Source organism: Aphidius gifuensis, linkage group LG6, assembly GCF_014905175.1.
Source record: "Aphidius gifuensis isolate YNYX2018 linkage group LG6, ASM1490517v1, whole genome shotgun sequence".
Classification (NCBI taxonomy): Eukaryota; Metazoa; Arthropoda; class Insecta; order Hymenoptera; family Braconidae; genus Aphidius; species Aphidius gifuensis.
Genome location: NC_057793.1, coordinates 4,300,792 through 4,316,488, shown reverse-complemented (window position 1 = coordinate 4,316,488; position 15,697 = coordinate 4,300,792). Strand labels below are relative to the sequence as shown.

The following is a 15,697-nucleotide window of genomic DNA, read 5'->3' as shown; positions in this document are numbered from 1 at the left end:
TATAATTTTGTTTTTTATTTAATGTAATAAAGTAGAGTATAAATTAACTATTATACGAAAAATATAAATATTTATTTTTTTAGTTTTTAATAAATATATATATATGACTGAAGTTGATAATGATTTTTTTTTTATATCAATAGTTATAATAGTACAACGCGAATTTAAATCGAAATAATAAATAATAATATAGAAATATCATAGAATAAAGAGAGAAGAAAAATAAACAAAACAAATGAAAACAGGTACAACTTGTTGTATGTAGTTAATGAAAATTAAGTAATTGAAATAGAAAAAAAGTAATTTTTTAAAGAAAATAATAATCATGATAATTCACGATGTTTACGATATACATTTGTGGCATGATATTGACAATCTTCTTCATCAATTGTCCACATTATCAGCATGTAAGCAGACAATATTGATGACAACAAAAATCTATCCAAACTGAAAAATAAATTAAATTATAATTCAATGAAAATTGTTTAATTTTAATGATAATTCTTACGTCATGAATGGATGCATCCAAAGAATCAACAAAAATCCAATAAAGCTTGGATGTCTCATGTGTAATAAATATCTTTGATATTCTTTTGATTTTGTTGACATTGGACATGGACGATTTGATATTTTATAATATACTTGTTTAAGTCCAGATAATTCAGATATATCAAGCATAACACAACCACTGTAAATGATAAACCAACCAAGTAAATGTAAACATGTAAAAAATATCCATAATTTATTATTTGTTGATGTATCAAAATTCCAAAATGATATCCATGGTACTGCTTGCCAATAGCTTATAACAAAATGCAATGCAGCTGAACTAAATCCATTGTAAATACTTCTTTCAATATCTGGTATATTTAAATTTTCATAAATATTTTTGATAAATTTACTTGACATTGCTGAGTGTTGTAGCATAAATACACTCAAAAGACAAGTATTTTGAAATAGCTTCCAGAGGCTAATGACAATCATATTGTCATCTGTATAAAATTTATAAAATTATTATTAATATTGTTTTTTTATTTTTTTTATAATTAAACTAAGGACTTACCGGTTGGTGTTTGAACCAAGGTTTTGTAATTTTCATTGTGTGCTGATGTGAAGTACATAAAATTGTACAAAACATGAAATGTATACAAAAAACTACCAGCACAAATAACAATACCAAAAGTATTTGATAAACCCATTTTTATCATTGTCAAATAATTAAATCAACAAAATGTTTTGTTGTTTTTTTATAAATATAGGTATATTTTATTATATAAATTATTATGAAATAAAAATTATATGAATGAATAAATCCATGAATGATCCATTTGGTCTTTGTTCTAGTCAGTAATTACCAAGCAGTCAAAGAGTTGATATGATATAATTATACTTTTTTTTTTTTCTTGCTATTGTAAATAAATATTGTGTCACACAAGTTGGTAATTTTTTACATCATCAAACAGCTCAAAACAGCTTGAAGAATTTGTTCATTGTGTGGGCGCATATTTATGTAGCGACAATACGTATAATTGGTCAACTAAAATAAATAATTTTTTATTTACAATAAATAAAAATTTAAATGTTATTTTTTTATGGGTGGAAAAAAAAATTTGATAAAACTGGAAAGCTGATAAAAATTATATCAATGGATAATTAGTAAATTGACTAATTGAAATTTTAAAATTTTTGCTTACATTTCTAATCAATCTTATCAATTAAAAATAGGTATATTTTAATTTATTTTTCAACTAGTTATTATAGAATGTAAAATTTTTGTTAAATTAAAATTCTAACAGACTAAAACTTGATTTGAATACTTAAATTTTTATCCAAATTTATTTGTTGAAAAACATCAACAACAAATGTCTTGACATAAAAAATAAACAAACAGCTGAATTCTATCGAAATTTCAAAAAATAAATTAAGGATAAATAAAAACGTAATGACAACACATATGAAGAGTAATATAAATAAATAAAAACAATAATAATTTATTTGAATAGATGTTTTTTATTATAAAAACATTCAAAAAAATTTACACAGCAATTGGTGCTGCTTGTGGTGCATCTTTAGCAATCTTAATTTCAGAAGTTGGCATCAATGGGATGTTTTCTTCTTTTGGTTCAGCAACACTAACATTATCTGGAAGTGGTTTTTTAGGTCCAGTCTTACCACTTGGATCCCATGGCAACATAATTTTAACCTTGATTCCAAGAACTCCTTGTCTAAGCAAAACATGACGTGTTGCTGTATCAACATAATCAGCTGTTGGTGCACCAGAATGGATCATCAAACCATCAACAAACTTCATAGACTTTGCTCTTTGACCACGAAGTTTACCAGAAACAACAACTTCACAACCTTTAGCTCCTGACTCCATAATAAAACGAAGCACTCCATAACATGCTCTGTAAAATAATAATAAACAATTAGAGATTGAAATTCCTTTAATGTATAATCTCAATTTTAAAAAGTAAATAAATAAAATTAAATTTACCTGCGGACAGCAAGACCACCAATCAATTTATATCTCAATGATTCAGCTTGAGCAATTGCACAGAGACCACGAGTTGCAACTTTTTCAGCATATAATTCAACACTTCCATCTTTAAATCCAAAACGTTTTTGAACAACTGATGTTAATTCACGAATTCTACGTCCTTTTTCACCAAGTACACTTTGTGTATGGGTAGCCATCAAAATAATTTCTGTACGTGTTGGTGTATCACGTACTTCAACACCGGAGTAACCATCTTCAGCAAGTTCACGAGTGAGAAACTCATTGAGTTCTGCCTTGAATACACCATCTCCAACAAACTAAATATTATCAATAAAAATTAATTAATTTTTCATATTAAATAATGACAATAATAATAACAACAAACACATAAACATTGTCATGTAGTTAACCTCAAAAAAAAACCCTGTTATACATATGATCGAGCAATTATTTATCAAGATTAATTGACGTCTTTAACAATATTTTTTTATTGAAAATTTTACAAATATCATATGTTACGCTACTTAGTTAATTATTTCATTCAAATATTATGATTAATTAACATACCTTGCGTTTTTTAGAGATTGACCGAGGTGGAGCCGCCATGATTGCGAAGAAAGGGAGAAGCAGGGAGAAGAGAGAAACAATTACCCACCCCACCCGTCGCGAGTTGTTCTCGTAGAAGGGGAAGATAAAAAATTGATTTTTTTTTTTTTTGTCGCTCTCTCAGCTACGTAGCCATTTTCCCTATAAATTATATACCGCGAAAATTAAATTTGCAAAGAGTCATTAAATTGTCATTATTTAATGATTTTTAATTTTTTTAAAAATTAGCATAAACATTGTATCAACATCAAAGGAATCGCAGTAAAATTATAAATAAATTTAGAGAAAATTTAAATGATAAATAATTTATTTATCTAAATCAATTTATCAATTTATTAATTATTAAATTATAAAAATTACTTTTCTATTTATTTAATGTTTAATAATAATTAATAATTTATATTTTCTTTGAGTGAGTTTTATTTATAAAGCTTATCATTTTGAATAAATATGAAAAATTCTTGACCTAATTATTAATATATAAATATTTTTTTTTTTTAACTTAAAAAAAAAAAAATATGTTTTTTGTTTGTTTTAAATTCTCAAAGAGTAATTAATTAATTTAATAACTCAACATAATTATATAAAGAGATCGGATAAAAAACTTTAAGCATCAGTATATAATCGAGCCTTTAATAAGTTATGAATATTTTAATAATAATATTTTCCTTATTTTCTCTATTTGGTAAAAATAAAATAAATAAATAAAAATAATTTCAACAATATTTCTATAATTGAAAAATTATTTTAATTTTAGTTGGAACAAAGCAAGAAATAAAACATGGTGATATTGTTGCTGCAAGAGAAATTCCATATCAAGTATATCTTCGTATAAATACAATATATTCTTGTGGTGGTACAATACTTGATGAACTACACATTTTAACATCTGCATCATGTGTACATAAAAATGATATTTATCCATTGGATCTATCTGAAATTGAAGTTCTAGTTGGTACAAATTCAACAAATAGTAAAAATGATTTTATGGATATTTATCGTGTCCATAAAATTAATATTCACAATGATTTTGTTCCAAGTAACAAAACAACTAAAAGTTTTTTAGCTGATATATGTATATTAACGGTAAGGATAGAGAATTTTCTTCCTCAATTTATCTAAAATATTAATTATTATTTTATTTATAATTTATTTTAGCTATCAAGATATATTACTTTCAGTGAATTTGTAAAGCCAATCAAGTTGCCAAATGATTATGATATAATAAATACAAATCATATACTAACAGTTGGTTCTTTTGGACCAGTTGATTATGAACGATTTGTACCTTCTTACCGTATCAGAGTATCCCAGGTGGTCATAAATAATATTGAATGTCTAGGATTCTGGTACAAGTATACTCTCGTTACACCAGATATTATGGATGAACGATTGTGTGCTCGTCCATTGCCAGGACACAGTGCTTGTAGTGTAAGTCATCTTCATCAATACATTTTATTTTTTATTTTATTTAATTTATTTATATTTTCTTTTAGGCCGATAATGGAAATGGACTTATTGATAATGACACAATCGTTGCTGTTCATGTTTTTAGTAGTCGTTGTGGTGTAAATGCACCAAATGTTTATGTTGAAATTCACTATTATTTGCAATGGATTAGATATATACTTGGATCACTTTTACACTAAATATATATTAATAAAATGTAGACAAAAAAAAATTAAAATAAATAATTTTGTTAAAAATCAATAAGATCGATCAGTATTTATTCTAATTCGATTTGTTTTTTTTTTTTTAGTAAGTTATATTATGGTACATATTTCATTAAACCTACTGGAATATCCTTAGGTCGGATTGGACCTTAACAACAAGTCTCAAAACTTTCATTATAATTTTTTTTTTATCTCTTAATAATTTATAATTCAAAGATTTTAAACGCCAAAAATAAAATTAATAATTAAAAAAAAAAAATTTCTTTTTTCTTCAATGATTTCATATGATTATTTGTTTATATTTTGTTTTTTTTTTTGGGTTTAATGGTGAGCGAGGACAGATCATCTAAGAGTGAAGAATTGCATTGTAAGCCTGGAAAACACCAGCTACAACTTCCACTGACCGAGACTTCAGTGATAGCTAAAAAATAAAAAAATAATTATTGTAAATTTATTGGTGGTTTATAAACTAGATAAATAAAATAAATTCTTACAGTGAGATCAGGATTTCCTGGTTGTATTTTAAGCTCATTAAGAACCCAAACATTATTTGTTAATTTTAATGATTGATAAAGCATATCTTGTCCTTCAACATTTCTCTTGGCAATTGTAAAAACATTATTTTGATGCATTTTTTGCACAACTTGATCAGCAGTCATAATAATACCATTAAGAGTATATTGTGATTCATTTTGTGCTGGTATATCTTTCCATGTTGTTAAGAAAATTTTTTTTTCAAGTTGTCCATCTTCAGTAAAATAGACATTCATTGGTACCAAACAAGCAAAATAAAATATATCAATATTATTTTTAATAGCAACTTGAAGATTATTTAATGGATCCATACGTTGAACAGCACCAGTTGTTGATAATGTTACACTAACGTCAATACTTGCACCAGGACCAAGTGGTCCAGGTACTTGTAATGGTGTAGCTGGTGTTAAACCAAAACTATTTTTATTTAATTGTATAGCAAATTGTCCCATTGGTTGCATTGCTTTATTTGTAAATGTCATATCCATACTTATTTGTCCATTTTTACGTGAAAATGTACCCCATACATCAAAACCTTTACCTTTTTCAGCTGGTAACCAATTAATTTTAGGTGCAACATATGATATTGGTCCTTGTGTAAAACCAAATATATCACCAAGTAATCCAGTTGTTGATTGTGCTGTTGTTGTAGCTGATACTGTGGGGGCTGATGTTCCTGTGGCTAGACTTGTTGATTCTGTACCACCAAGAATACTATCAAGACCACCACCAAGTAAATCAAGACCCACTGATGTTGTTGGTAGTGCGGTTGCTGTTGTTGATGATGATGCTGCTGTTGGTGGTGATGGCCCACTAATATCCATACTCAATAAATCACCAATAAGTGAATCTTGTGCTGGTATAACAGCTGATGTTGAACTATTATTTGTTTTATGTGAATCATCATTTGTATAATTTCTTGCTGGTAATGATTTACGTGCACCGGCTGATCTACCTTCAACAAATGCTGATGGTGGTTTATGATAAACAGATGCAAGACTTGATATATGACATATTAATTCATCTAATAATGTTGGTTCAAGTAAATCTGTTTCTTCTGATATTAATGGTTTTTCAGCAAGTACAACTTCTTTTGCTGCTGCTGGATCTGTACTTAATAATCTCCAATAAATAAAACCACGATCACGTAAATCTGGATTATCTGAATCTTGAGTTGCAAGACTTAATACTTGTTGTACTAATTCTTGTGTATCTGTTGGACGTTTTAAAAATAATTTAACAATTGCTGTTAATAATTGTAATTGTACTTGCGTATTTTCATCATGAAAACCTTCCAAAAAACTTTCAAGTAATTCATCAGCATTATCAATACGTTCAGCATATTCACCAATAATCCATATCATTGATGCACGTGCTTCTGGCTCATCAAGTGTATCTAAATTTTCACATAATGTTGATATTATACTTTCATATTTATTTGGATATTTACGAAATATATCTTTAATAACAACAATTGCTTCTTGTACAACATAATTAACTTTTGTTTGTATTAAATCTAATAATGTTGATACACAACGTTCAGCTGATGGTTCAACTTTAATTGCACAACGTCCAATAGCTCTAACAGCTTTACGTACAAAATCAACATCAACTTCAGTTGCATATTCTTTTAATTCAGATAATACTTGTGCAATATTTGCTTGTGATGCAAGTCTAATCATAATATCAAGTTTTTCCAATTTAACATATATTGGATCATTGTATTTAACAAAAAATACTTTCATTTCATGTTTAAGTATATCAGGACGTTTTTGTACAATTAAATTTATATTTCTTAATGCAACATATTGTACTTCTGGCTCAGAACTTAATAGTGTTACCAATGGTGGAGCTAATTTTTTTGTTAATGTACCAACAAAATCAGATTCTGATTGTAACATTTCCATTAATTTCATTAATACTTTAACAGCTGATAATACAACAGCAGCATTTGCATGTGCAAGACGTGGTGTTATTCTTTCACAAATACTTTGTGCTTCACGATCATCTTTTGGTGAATAATTTGCAAGTGAATCAAGAATAAATACTTGTCCCCATTCAGTACATTCATTTAATGCAGTTAATAATTTATTTATTGTTTGAGCATTCATTTCAACTAATGGTTGACCACTTGGACTTGATTCATTTATTTCTGACAATGCAGCAACTGCATTTGCAACAACCTATTTAAGATTTTTTTTATTTAAATAATTAATTATAATAATGAAAATTAATTTCTAAAAATATTAATTACCATTGGATTACTATCAGATAATAAATCTTTGAGTTGATCCAAAAAGCCTTGATCTTCAACAAGTCCAGCATTAATATCATATAATTTAGCAACACAAACAGCTGCTGTTTTTCTAACATATGGATCCTCATCCTTCAGACATTTACGTAATGGTTCACAGAGATATTCTGTTATTTTATCAACACGTATGCAACCCATTGTACGTACTGCCAAAGCACGTATCAGTGGATTTGGATCCTCGCAATCCTAAACAACAAATCGTGCAAGACAGAGATTCAAGACTACTTAAAAAATATATATCTAACTAATTTATCTAGTTCGACTCATTATTATTAATTTATTTTTTTTATTATCTTTATTTTTAATTATTTAATTTTGCATTTTTTTTAACGAGTTATAGAAATTGGTATGGTACCTTTATCATCGGAGATGTCGCTAGCTCCTTTTAGCGTGTCAGAACGAAAAATTTCAAATTGGTCACCGTTCACCATTTTTTTAAAATTATTATTATATCTATTATTTAATTATTATCATAAACAAACGTGACGCGAATCAATTATTTTTCAAAGAGCACGAGGTTTTTTTTTTATATTTTTTTATATTTTTCATTCATAAATTTCGTTCTGTTTTTATTTTTATTATTAAATTATTATTTTTCAATTCATTCGATATTGTGGATGCAAAATGTAAATTGCTTTTTTTCTGTATTTTTATAAAAACTTTTTGGGAAAAAAAAAAAAAAAAGAGTCGAACGTGCAAATATTTTTTCTTTTCAATTTATTAAAAATAGATTTGAGCTAAATATTATTATTTAAATAACACTCAAAACATGTATTATAAAGAAAAATATAATTTTTAATTTATTAGCAATTATTTGAATTAAAAAACAAAATTATAGATTAAAAATTTTTTGTGAATAGAATTGATTTTTAAATAAAAAATAAACTTTGAATTTATGCGTGCATTGGCAATATTCATTGACAGTCATCAATTAATAGATGCAACAAACACACAAAAATATTCAATGTTAAATAAACGTAAACTTTTTTATTATTTAAAAAATAATTATTTTTATTTTTATATAAATTAATATTTTTATTTTCAATCATGCTAAATTAAAATACAAAAATATTATTTAAGCTTTTTTTATCAATTAGCATTTAATATATCGAATACCATGCTGATAATAATTTAATTCTATAATTGTTTTTAAAAAATTTCCAACAAGTGCAAATAACATTGAAGATAATTTAATTAATTTTTAATATTTTTACTTATTAATCACGAATATATATTTTGATACTGGAATTTGGCTTAAATTTTTATCTAATAAATAATCAATATTTATGATTTATTCCTATTAATTTATTATTAATTATTATAAATAAAATAACAAAAATTTTACCAACATATCCCTACCAAATTCCAGTCTCGTGCTCTTTGATAAATAATTGATTCGCCTCGCGATACGTTTACATATAAATATATATGAAAAAAAAAAAAAAATGAAAAAAAAAAATACATTCATTACTAAAGCTACACCATCAAAGACAGTACATAAAAAACTCATTAAATTTTCAATGTACAATCTGTGATAATATCGAGATAAACTGTTTAATGATAATGATCATTAATAAATTAAATAATATTTATTTGTTAATAATAAAAGCAGTGGAATTATTTAAACAGTCAGCCTCGATATTGACAAAATAATAATAAGACATGGTGTGTTGATAATTAATACAATGAAGGCATAGGTGCATTATTAAAATGACAATAAATAATAATATATTATTTCTAAAATTAAATAATGATTATGACAGTTTATTGATAATTATAAATAAATACCTTGACAAATGTATTGACAGCCATAATAGCCATGTCTGGTTGACTTTTTGCATAATTCATCAAATAAAGATAAACTAATTTTTTTAACTCCAAATTATCTGTTTGCATGCAATTAACAACATCTGGAAATAATGCTGATACATCCTTGCCAACTGTCATTGATGCAATCACCTGTTAAATTAATCAATTTATTTGTTATTGTTGATGTAATTATTAATAGTAAAAAGTAATTTTTTAAATGTTTTTTTTTTTTTCTTTTCTTTTTAATTATTGTATTTTCAAGTTAATTAGGATTATTATTTATAATAAATGTAATTTTATTTACCTTTTTTACAGCTTCTTTTTTTTTCTCTTTTTTGTCATTATTTAATTCAGATTTAAGCTCAAATATCTCACCCTTTTTGGTGGTTGTAAAATACTTTGAGTCTGACATTTTAAACTGTCAAAAGAAAAAACACAATTTTTAAATATTAAATTGTTTTTCTTTTAATTGAAATTAATTAATCAATATTATGGATATTTTAGGAGATGATTTATTTTTTTTTTTTATTCTTTTTTTTATACAAGTACGCGACGGAATATTAATCAACTACTGGTGGATCAATGTTCGTGGCATGTATATAGTTTCATTCTATAAAAAATGCTCCAAAAAAAAAAAAAAACAACAATCTACATTTGTGTAATATTTATAAATAATAAAGCCGATATTAATGTTTAAAAAATAATAAAAAATTTACCTACAATATGTGTGTTTTGTATTCTGTAAAAATTTCATAAACAAACTAAAATTTAAATAATTTAAAAAAAAAAAAAAAACTCATCAATTGAGGTACAAACTGTACTAACTGAAATTGATCAAATTGTAGATATAAAATTGTATAAAAAAATAGTTTTAAAAAAATAACAATAAAATGTTCACTGTAATTATTTGAATTTTTTAAATTGTTAAAACTCACTTGATGTATTGTTAAATAATTATAAAATGACAAATGTTACTGTCAATTTGACAGCACAAAAAACACAATACACTTGTCCGAAACGCCCCTCAAATGTCAACTGAAGTTGGGCTAAGTTAACAATCGATGAGACGATGATGATAATTTCGATAATTTTTTATATAATGGAGAACACAGTTTAGCCAACATAAGCTTACAAAAATTTAAATTTAATATTTACTACAGAATTAATTTTAAATTATTTTATTTGTCTATGAAAATAAATGTTTATTTATTCATTTTATCCATTTTTTGTTTATTAAATTATTTTTATATTGTTCAATGTTTATTAAATAAATTTACTGAATTTTTTTAATTTAAAAATAAATAAAAAAAAAAACAATTTTTTATTGAAATATTGATAAGTTAATATTTATAATACTTTTCAATTAATTAATATATAAGTAAATAATATTTATCCATCAAAAGAATCGTATAAGTTATAAAATAAATTTTTATTTGTATTTTTTAATTGAAATTTTATTGATAAAAAAAAAACATTACAAAGCTTAATAGTGTAATATCGTTAAATGATGATTAATTAATTTGTTTTTCTATAGAAGCCAAGTAAATGACAATTTGGACACACGAGATCAGAACCCTGACAACGATCAACACATAATGGAATTAAACAACATCCACAAATTAAACCATACGTCCACAATTTAAGTACACCTAGCCCAACCAATGGATCTGATCTTCTTTGATAAACAGCTTGATCCAGCTCAAACGTAGCAGAGCAATGAGGACAAAACATTGTGTCAGGTCCAACAGGTTCAGTGTTTAAACTATTAGTCGATTCACTTAGAATTGTAGTTGTACTTGATTCTGGTATTGGTTCATCAACTGGTGATGATGCTTCATCATGTAGTGGTACTGGCTTGCTCATAATTTTTATCTACTTTTAATAGACACCTAAAATGTTTTTGAAACATGGCAAATAATTTTTTTTTTTTAAATATAAATAATAATTAGAAAAAATATGTATTTTTTTATTTTACCTTTCACTGATTTTCTTGCAGTGATGTGATGTCTTCAAAGCTGGTTCCAATACACAAGTGATAGCCTTGGCTTTTTTAAATATTTTTTAAATTGATGTTGTCGATGAGTCAGAATAATTTTGATGATAAAAAATATTTTGTAAAGCTAAATGACTCATAAACAAATAAATAACTAATTAAAAAAATTTTAATCTATTTATAAATATACTAAGCACGTATTTTAATAATTTTGTTTTTCGAAATTTTAAGATAAAAACAATTTATATATGAAAATACATTTTTATTTTTAAATATTTTATTGATAATTTTTTATCTTTTTCTTTTTTAATATTTAAAATAAAAGATAAATTATTTCCAACTATGTTTCAGAGAATTAGAAAAATTGTTATCAATAACTGTCGATAATAATTAAATGCTATTTTTCAAGGTCATCAGATGACAAACTAAAAAATAAACAAACATATATTTGCAAATCATTGTCACGATAGGTGTATCAATAAAACTGATAACAAAAATTTAATCAATAATGCAGATACGCAGTTAAATATTTATTTTTTTATATTAATTATAAATTGTTAAAATTTTATAATAATTAATAATCAAATTATGCTCGTCGTTCACCCAAAAATGCACCACAACTTGGACATGTATGTTTAACATCATGACAATCATCCATGCAAAATGGAATTAAACAACATCCACAATAACCAACAGTTAAACAAAGTATCAATGAAGAAATCCAAGCCATTGTACTTGGATTTTTTTCAACAGTTGTTTCAATTGTAACTCTACAATGAGGACAAATCATTCTTGTTGATTCTTTGTCCAATGGGGTAACCATTGGTGCCACACGAACGATTGGATCCACTTGAAAGAAAAAAAAAATTTTTTTAACTAATTTCAATTTTTAAGTAAAAAAAAATATAATGAACAAATTGAAAAAAAAACCTGATGTAGATGCATGTTGATTATATGGATTCATAGCAGGCACAGCCATAGGCATGGGCATAGGCATATGCTGTGCTTCATAGTTGTAAGGTGGTGGTGCTTGTTTTTCCATAATATTTAACACTTGAAAATTTATTAAAAAATATTATGATAATTTTGCATTTTCAATTTGTTATATTTTAATTTAATTATTATATTTTGTTAGAGATTAAAATATTCTTACCTTAATAGTATTTACCTTGAATTTTTAATTTACTTTTACTGGATATTAACTGGAAATAATATTTAGAAAATCAACACAACTACGAAGTTGAAAAGAAAATACATCAATGTATGTTGGGTATTAAATTTATCATGAAATAATTTTATCTATTAAAAATGCTGATAAGAATGACTGGTATAAGCAATGTACTGGTTAACACTGGTTAACGACTAATAACCACGTGGACGAACTACCTGCCAGAATCTTGTTCGATCCCTTGATCCTTTAGGGTAGGAGGGGATCCTTCGGGGATGTTCGGTTTTACAACTTGGTCCATTTTCCATTTTCCTCAAGTTACTATAATCTTATTGGTCGGCCAAAATGGCTAAATGGCGTGATTTTATTAATTGTTTAACATTAGTTTTAATTATTTAATTATAACATGAGTGGTATCGAGAGAATCCTTATAATTTTAGGATTCTGTAGATATCACTCATTGTATTAATTTATTACTTATTAAAATTAAAAGTAATGTCAGCCGATAATAGTCCCGGCTTAAGTAAAATATTGAGGGTGCAAAACGTTTACCGCAAGACATTACAGTATGTTGGATATTAAATTTATCGTGAAATAATTTTATCTATTAAAAACGCTGATAAGAATGATTGATTCCACTCGATCGACAAGCGATGAGCAAGCATTTATTATTTAAAATAATTTTTTTATATTCGTTTTAAATTCTTCTAGTATGAATAAACCTTATTGTAAAATAAAAATTATTTTTCCATTTACAAAAAGAGGAGTAAGATAAAATTGAAAAAAAAAAAAACCAAGATGTTTATAAGTAAAATTAAATTATTTTTTTATTGCTTTTCACAAGAATTTTTTATATCATTTAATATAATTTTTTATATATTTATAAAATTGTTAAATATGTTATGTGAAAAATATTATGAAACACACAAAACACGTGTACTTTCATAATGACAAGTGTATAATTATTTATAAAGCTAATAAGGCCAAAAATAATTACCATTTTTTTCCATTATATTATATATTTAAAAAAATAATAATTTCTAATTTTCATAATTTAATTATTTTTTAATTGTAATTCGTTGATTATTCCTCAACAGAATAATATTTAGAAATAAAAAAAAAAAAAAAAATTATTTGTACTCTGATTAAATATAAGGCACAGAGATTGTAATCAATTATTGTAATTTGTGATATTAAAAATTAATTAGTAATAATTAAAGAATATCATTTTAACCGGAATGTTTACCAAGATTATTAAGAAAATTGAAATTTCATTGCCAAATAATTATAGTGTTTAATAAATATATAAAATAGATTGAATAAATTAATTGTTTTTTTAATTATAAAATATTAAATCTTGTGCATTTTTTTTTATCATTATTCAGATCATAATAAAAAAATAACTGGTAAACGTTTTAGAAAAAAGAGGATTAAAATAAAATACTTATCAATTATACAAGTGCTTTGTAAAATTTCATTTAATCTCATATGAGATTTTAATTTTTATCTTCCATGACGTCCAAGATAAGCTTTGCAATTTGGACATGTGTGATGAATATCCATGCATTCATCAATGCAGCATGGAATTAAACAACATCCAAATACACAACCCAACAAAGCAATGACAATACCAGACACATAAGCAATCATGCCAGGTTCTGTTTTTGTTGCTGTCTCAATTTCAGCATGACAATGTGGACATATCGTATGTGTTGCTGTTAAAAATTAAATAATAATTTAAATATTAATTGCCATTAAATAGACAAAATATTTTGTTGTTATAATTAATACATACGTCCAGGTCCTAGTGGAACAATTGTCGTTACAATTGTTGGTCCATTAGTATCTATTTAAAAAAATATACAATCAAGTTAATGACATTACTATTTTTATTAAAAATTTAATTAATTATTAAATTTAATAATAATAATGATGCTTACATGTTGGTGCTGGTGTAAATGGACTTGCTGGTGGTACACCACCTACACTCTGAAAATAACTTGGTGGTGCTGATGGTGGTGGCTGATCATACGATGGAGGTGGTCCATTTTTATACATTTTGTCAATTTATATAAATATCTTTTCACCAATAATAAAATATATATATATTCTAAAACACAAAAAAAAATATAATATAATATTTTATAATTTATTTTTTTTTCTTATGCTTAATTTATATTGAGTTGTGAACGATTGAGTCAGCACCAGAAATAAAATGTGAAGGTGTTTTAATAATATGAAAAATAAAAAAAAACAATGTTGTTAAAAAAATTAATATTCAAGATTTAATTTTTTTTTTTCTCCTTTTTTAATATTATTTTAATAAAATCAAGCTATATTTAAATTTGACACTGATATTATCTCAGAAATAAACCCGAGGTCATGAAAAAAAAAATAAGAATGACAAAATAAATGAAAAAAAAAAAAAAACAGAATGAAATATGATATAATAAAAAAATAAAATAATATTAATGCGACATGGAATAATGGAGCCAACTAGAGTAAATGAAAATTAAGCTCTCAAAGATTTTCTAAATAAATGTGACCTAATTATAATTATAAATATTCCATGAGCTATCTCTATTTAACTTTTTTTAAAAAAAAGATGTTAATTGGTTATAATACACACACACAACACATGGATAATCGATTGACCTTGAAATATTCAAAACAATGTGTATAAATATGAAAATAATAAATAAAAATAAATAACACTATAAAATTTTATCAACAAAAATATGCTAAATTAATAATTACCAATAGTTTAGAAAATAAATTTTATAAATTCACTCGATAAATATAATATTTATGAAAATAAAAAATTATTATTTAATATTTTGTTAACAATTAAAATATCAAATTATTGTTGAACAAATGGAGTAAACGCAAATAAATAAAAAAACTAAAAAGTATATTTCTTGGAATACACACTGACCTACACACATTCACAAAATTTACTCACAAAAATTGCGAAATAAAACGAAAATAAAAAAGTAAATTAAAATAATCATTTACTGCCATCTTGCGGTTTTAAAATTAGCAACATCTCGATGGCGTACGTGTGTAAATCACATATATACCTATAAAAAAAAAAATCGAT

General features: G+C 24.9%; 7 protein-coding genes across 14 annotated transcripts; 1 reads left to right on the top strand and 6 right to left on the bottom strand.

Moving 5' to 3' along the window:
• Positions 1 to 143: 143 nt before the first annotated feature.
• Positions 144 to 1,480, bottom strand: LOC122858971 (nurim homolog). Its single transcript, XM_044162246.1, has 3 exons — positions 1,064 to 1,480; positions 509 to 992; positions 144 to 447 (listed from the first exon to the last, which is right to left on the bottom strand). Exons 1-3 carry the CDS (start codon positions 1,206 to 1,208, stop codon positions 324 to 326), a joined length of 753 nt encoding a protein of 250 aa, XP_044018181.1. The 5' UTR covers positions 1,209 to 1,480; the 3' UTR covers positions 144 to 323.
• Positions 1,481 to 1,990: 510 nt separating this feature from the next.
• Positions 1,991 to 3,170, bottom strand: LOC122858970 (40S ribosomal protein S3). Its single transcript, XM_044162245.1, has 3 exons — positions 3,068 to 3,170; positions 2,498 to 2,817; positions 1,991 to 2,408 (listed from the first exon to the last, which is right to left on the bottom strand). Exons 1-3 carry the CDS (start codon positions 3,104 to 3,106, stop codon positions 2,036 to 2,038), a joined length of 732 nt encoding a protein of 243 aa, XP_044018180.1. The 5' UTR covers positions 3,107 to 3,170; the 3' UTR covers positions 1,991 to 2,035.
• A 559-nt stretch (positions 3,171 to 3,729) lies between these two features.
• Positions 3,730 to 5,184, top strand: LOC122858969 (granzyme F-like). Its single transcript, XM_044162244.1, has 3 exons — positions 3,730 to 3,791; positions 3,864 to 4,192; positions 4,265 to 5,184. The coding sequence occupies exons 1-3, from the start codon at positions 3,749 to 3,751 to the stop codon at positions 4,676 to 4,678; spliced, it is 786 nt and encodes a 261-aa protein (XP_044018179.1). The 5' UTR covers positions 3,730 to 3,748; the 3' UTR covers positions 4,679 to 5,184.
• Positions 4,832 to 10,481, bottom strand: LOC122858968 (AP-1 complex subunit beta-1). Of its 6 annotated transcripts, none has more exons than XM_044162240.1 (7): positions 10,372 to 10,481; positions 9,741 to 9,854; positions 9,416 to 9,586; positions 7,983 to 8,009; positions 7,568 to 7,813; positions 5,274 to 7,496; positions 5,086 to 5,200 (listed from the first exon to the last, which is right to left on the bottom strand). In XM_044162240.1, exons 2-7 carry the CDS (start codon positions 9,846 to 9,848, stop codon positions 5,126 to 5,128), a joined length of 2,850 nt encoding a protein of 949 aa, XP_044018175.1. In that variant the 5' UTR covers positions 9,849 to 9,854; positions 10,372 to 10,481; the 3' UTR covers positions 5,086 to 5,125. The 6 variants fall into 6 exon arrangements, with proteins under 6 accessions (XP_044018176.1, XP_044018177.1, XP_044018178.1 ...); XM_044162237.1 differs by having other exon boundaries at positions 10,153 to 10,461; XM_044162238.1 differs by lacking the exon at positions 10,372 to 10,481 and adding an exon at positions 10,157 to 10,310.
• A 470-nt stretch (positions 10,482 to 10,951) lies between these two features.
• On the bottom strand, positions 10,952 to 11,299 carry LOC122859701 (lipopolysaccharide-induced tumor necrosis factor-alpha factor-like). The gene has a single exon (XM_044163386.1). It carries the CDS (start codon positions 11,297 to 11,299, stop codon positions 10,952 to 10,954), a length of 348 nt encoding a protein of 115 aa, XP_044019321.1.
• A 569-nt stretch (positions 11,300 to 11,868) lies between these two features.
• On the bottom strand, positions 11,869 to 13,326 carry LOC122858967 (lipopolysaccharide-induced tumor necrosis factor-alpha factor homolog). The gene is made up of 5 exons (XM_044162236.1): positions 13,075 to 13,326; positions 12,816 to 12,946; positions 12,598 to 12,631; positions 12,360 to 12,482; positions 11,869 to 12,278 (listed from the first exon to the last, which is right to left on the bottom strand). Exons 2-5 carry the CDS (start codon positions 12,903 to 12,905, stop codon positions 12,016 to 12,018), a joined length of 510 nt encoding a protein of 169 aa, XP_044018171.1. The 5' UTR covers positions 12,906 to 12,946; positions 13,075 to 13,326; the 3' UTR covers positions 11,869 to 12,015.
• A 65-nt stretch (positions 13,327 to 13,391) lies between these two features.
• LOC122858966 (LITAF domain-containing protein-like) lies at positions 13,392 to 15,559 on the bottom strand. Of its 3 annotated transcripts, none has more exons than XM_044162233.1 (4): positions 15,355 to 15,559; positions 14,538 to 14,707; positions 14,393 to 14,443; positions 13,392 to 14,312 (listed from the first exon to the last, which is right to left on the bottom strand). In XM_044162233.1, the coding sequence occupies exons 2-4, from the start codon at positions 14,653 to 14,655 to the stop codon at positions 14,101 to 14,103; spliced, it is 381 nt and encodes a 126-aa protein (XP_044018168.1). In that variant the 5' UTR covers positions 14,656 to 14,707; positions 15,355 to 15,559; the 3' UTR covers positions 13,392 to 14,100. The 3 variants fall into 3 exon arrangements, with proteins under 3 accessions (XP_044018168.1, XP_044018169.1, XP_044018170.1); XM_044162234.1 differs by lacking the exon at positions 15,355 to 15,559 and adding an exon at positions 15,144 to 15,207 and having other exon boundaries at positions 13,399 to 14,312; XM_044162235.1 differs by lacking the exon at positions 15,355 to 15,559 and adding an exon at positions 14,803 to 15,066 and having other exon boundaries at positions 13,399 to 14,312.
• Between the last annotated feature and the right edge of the window lie 138 nt (positions 15,560 to 15,697).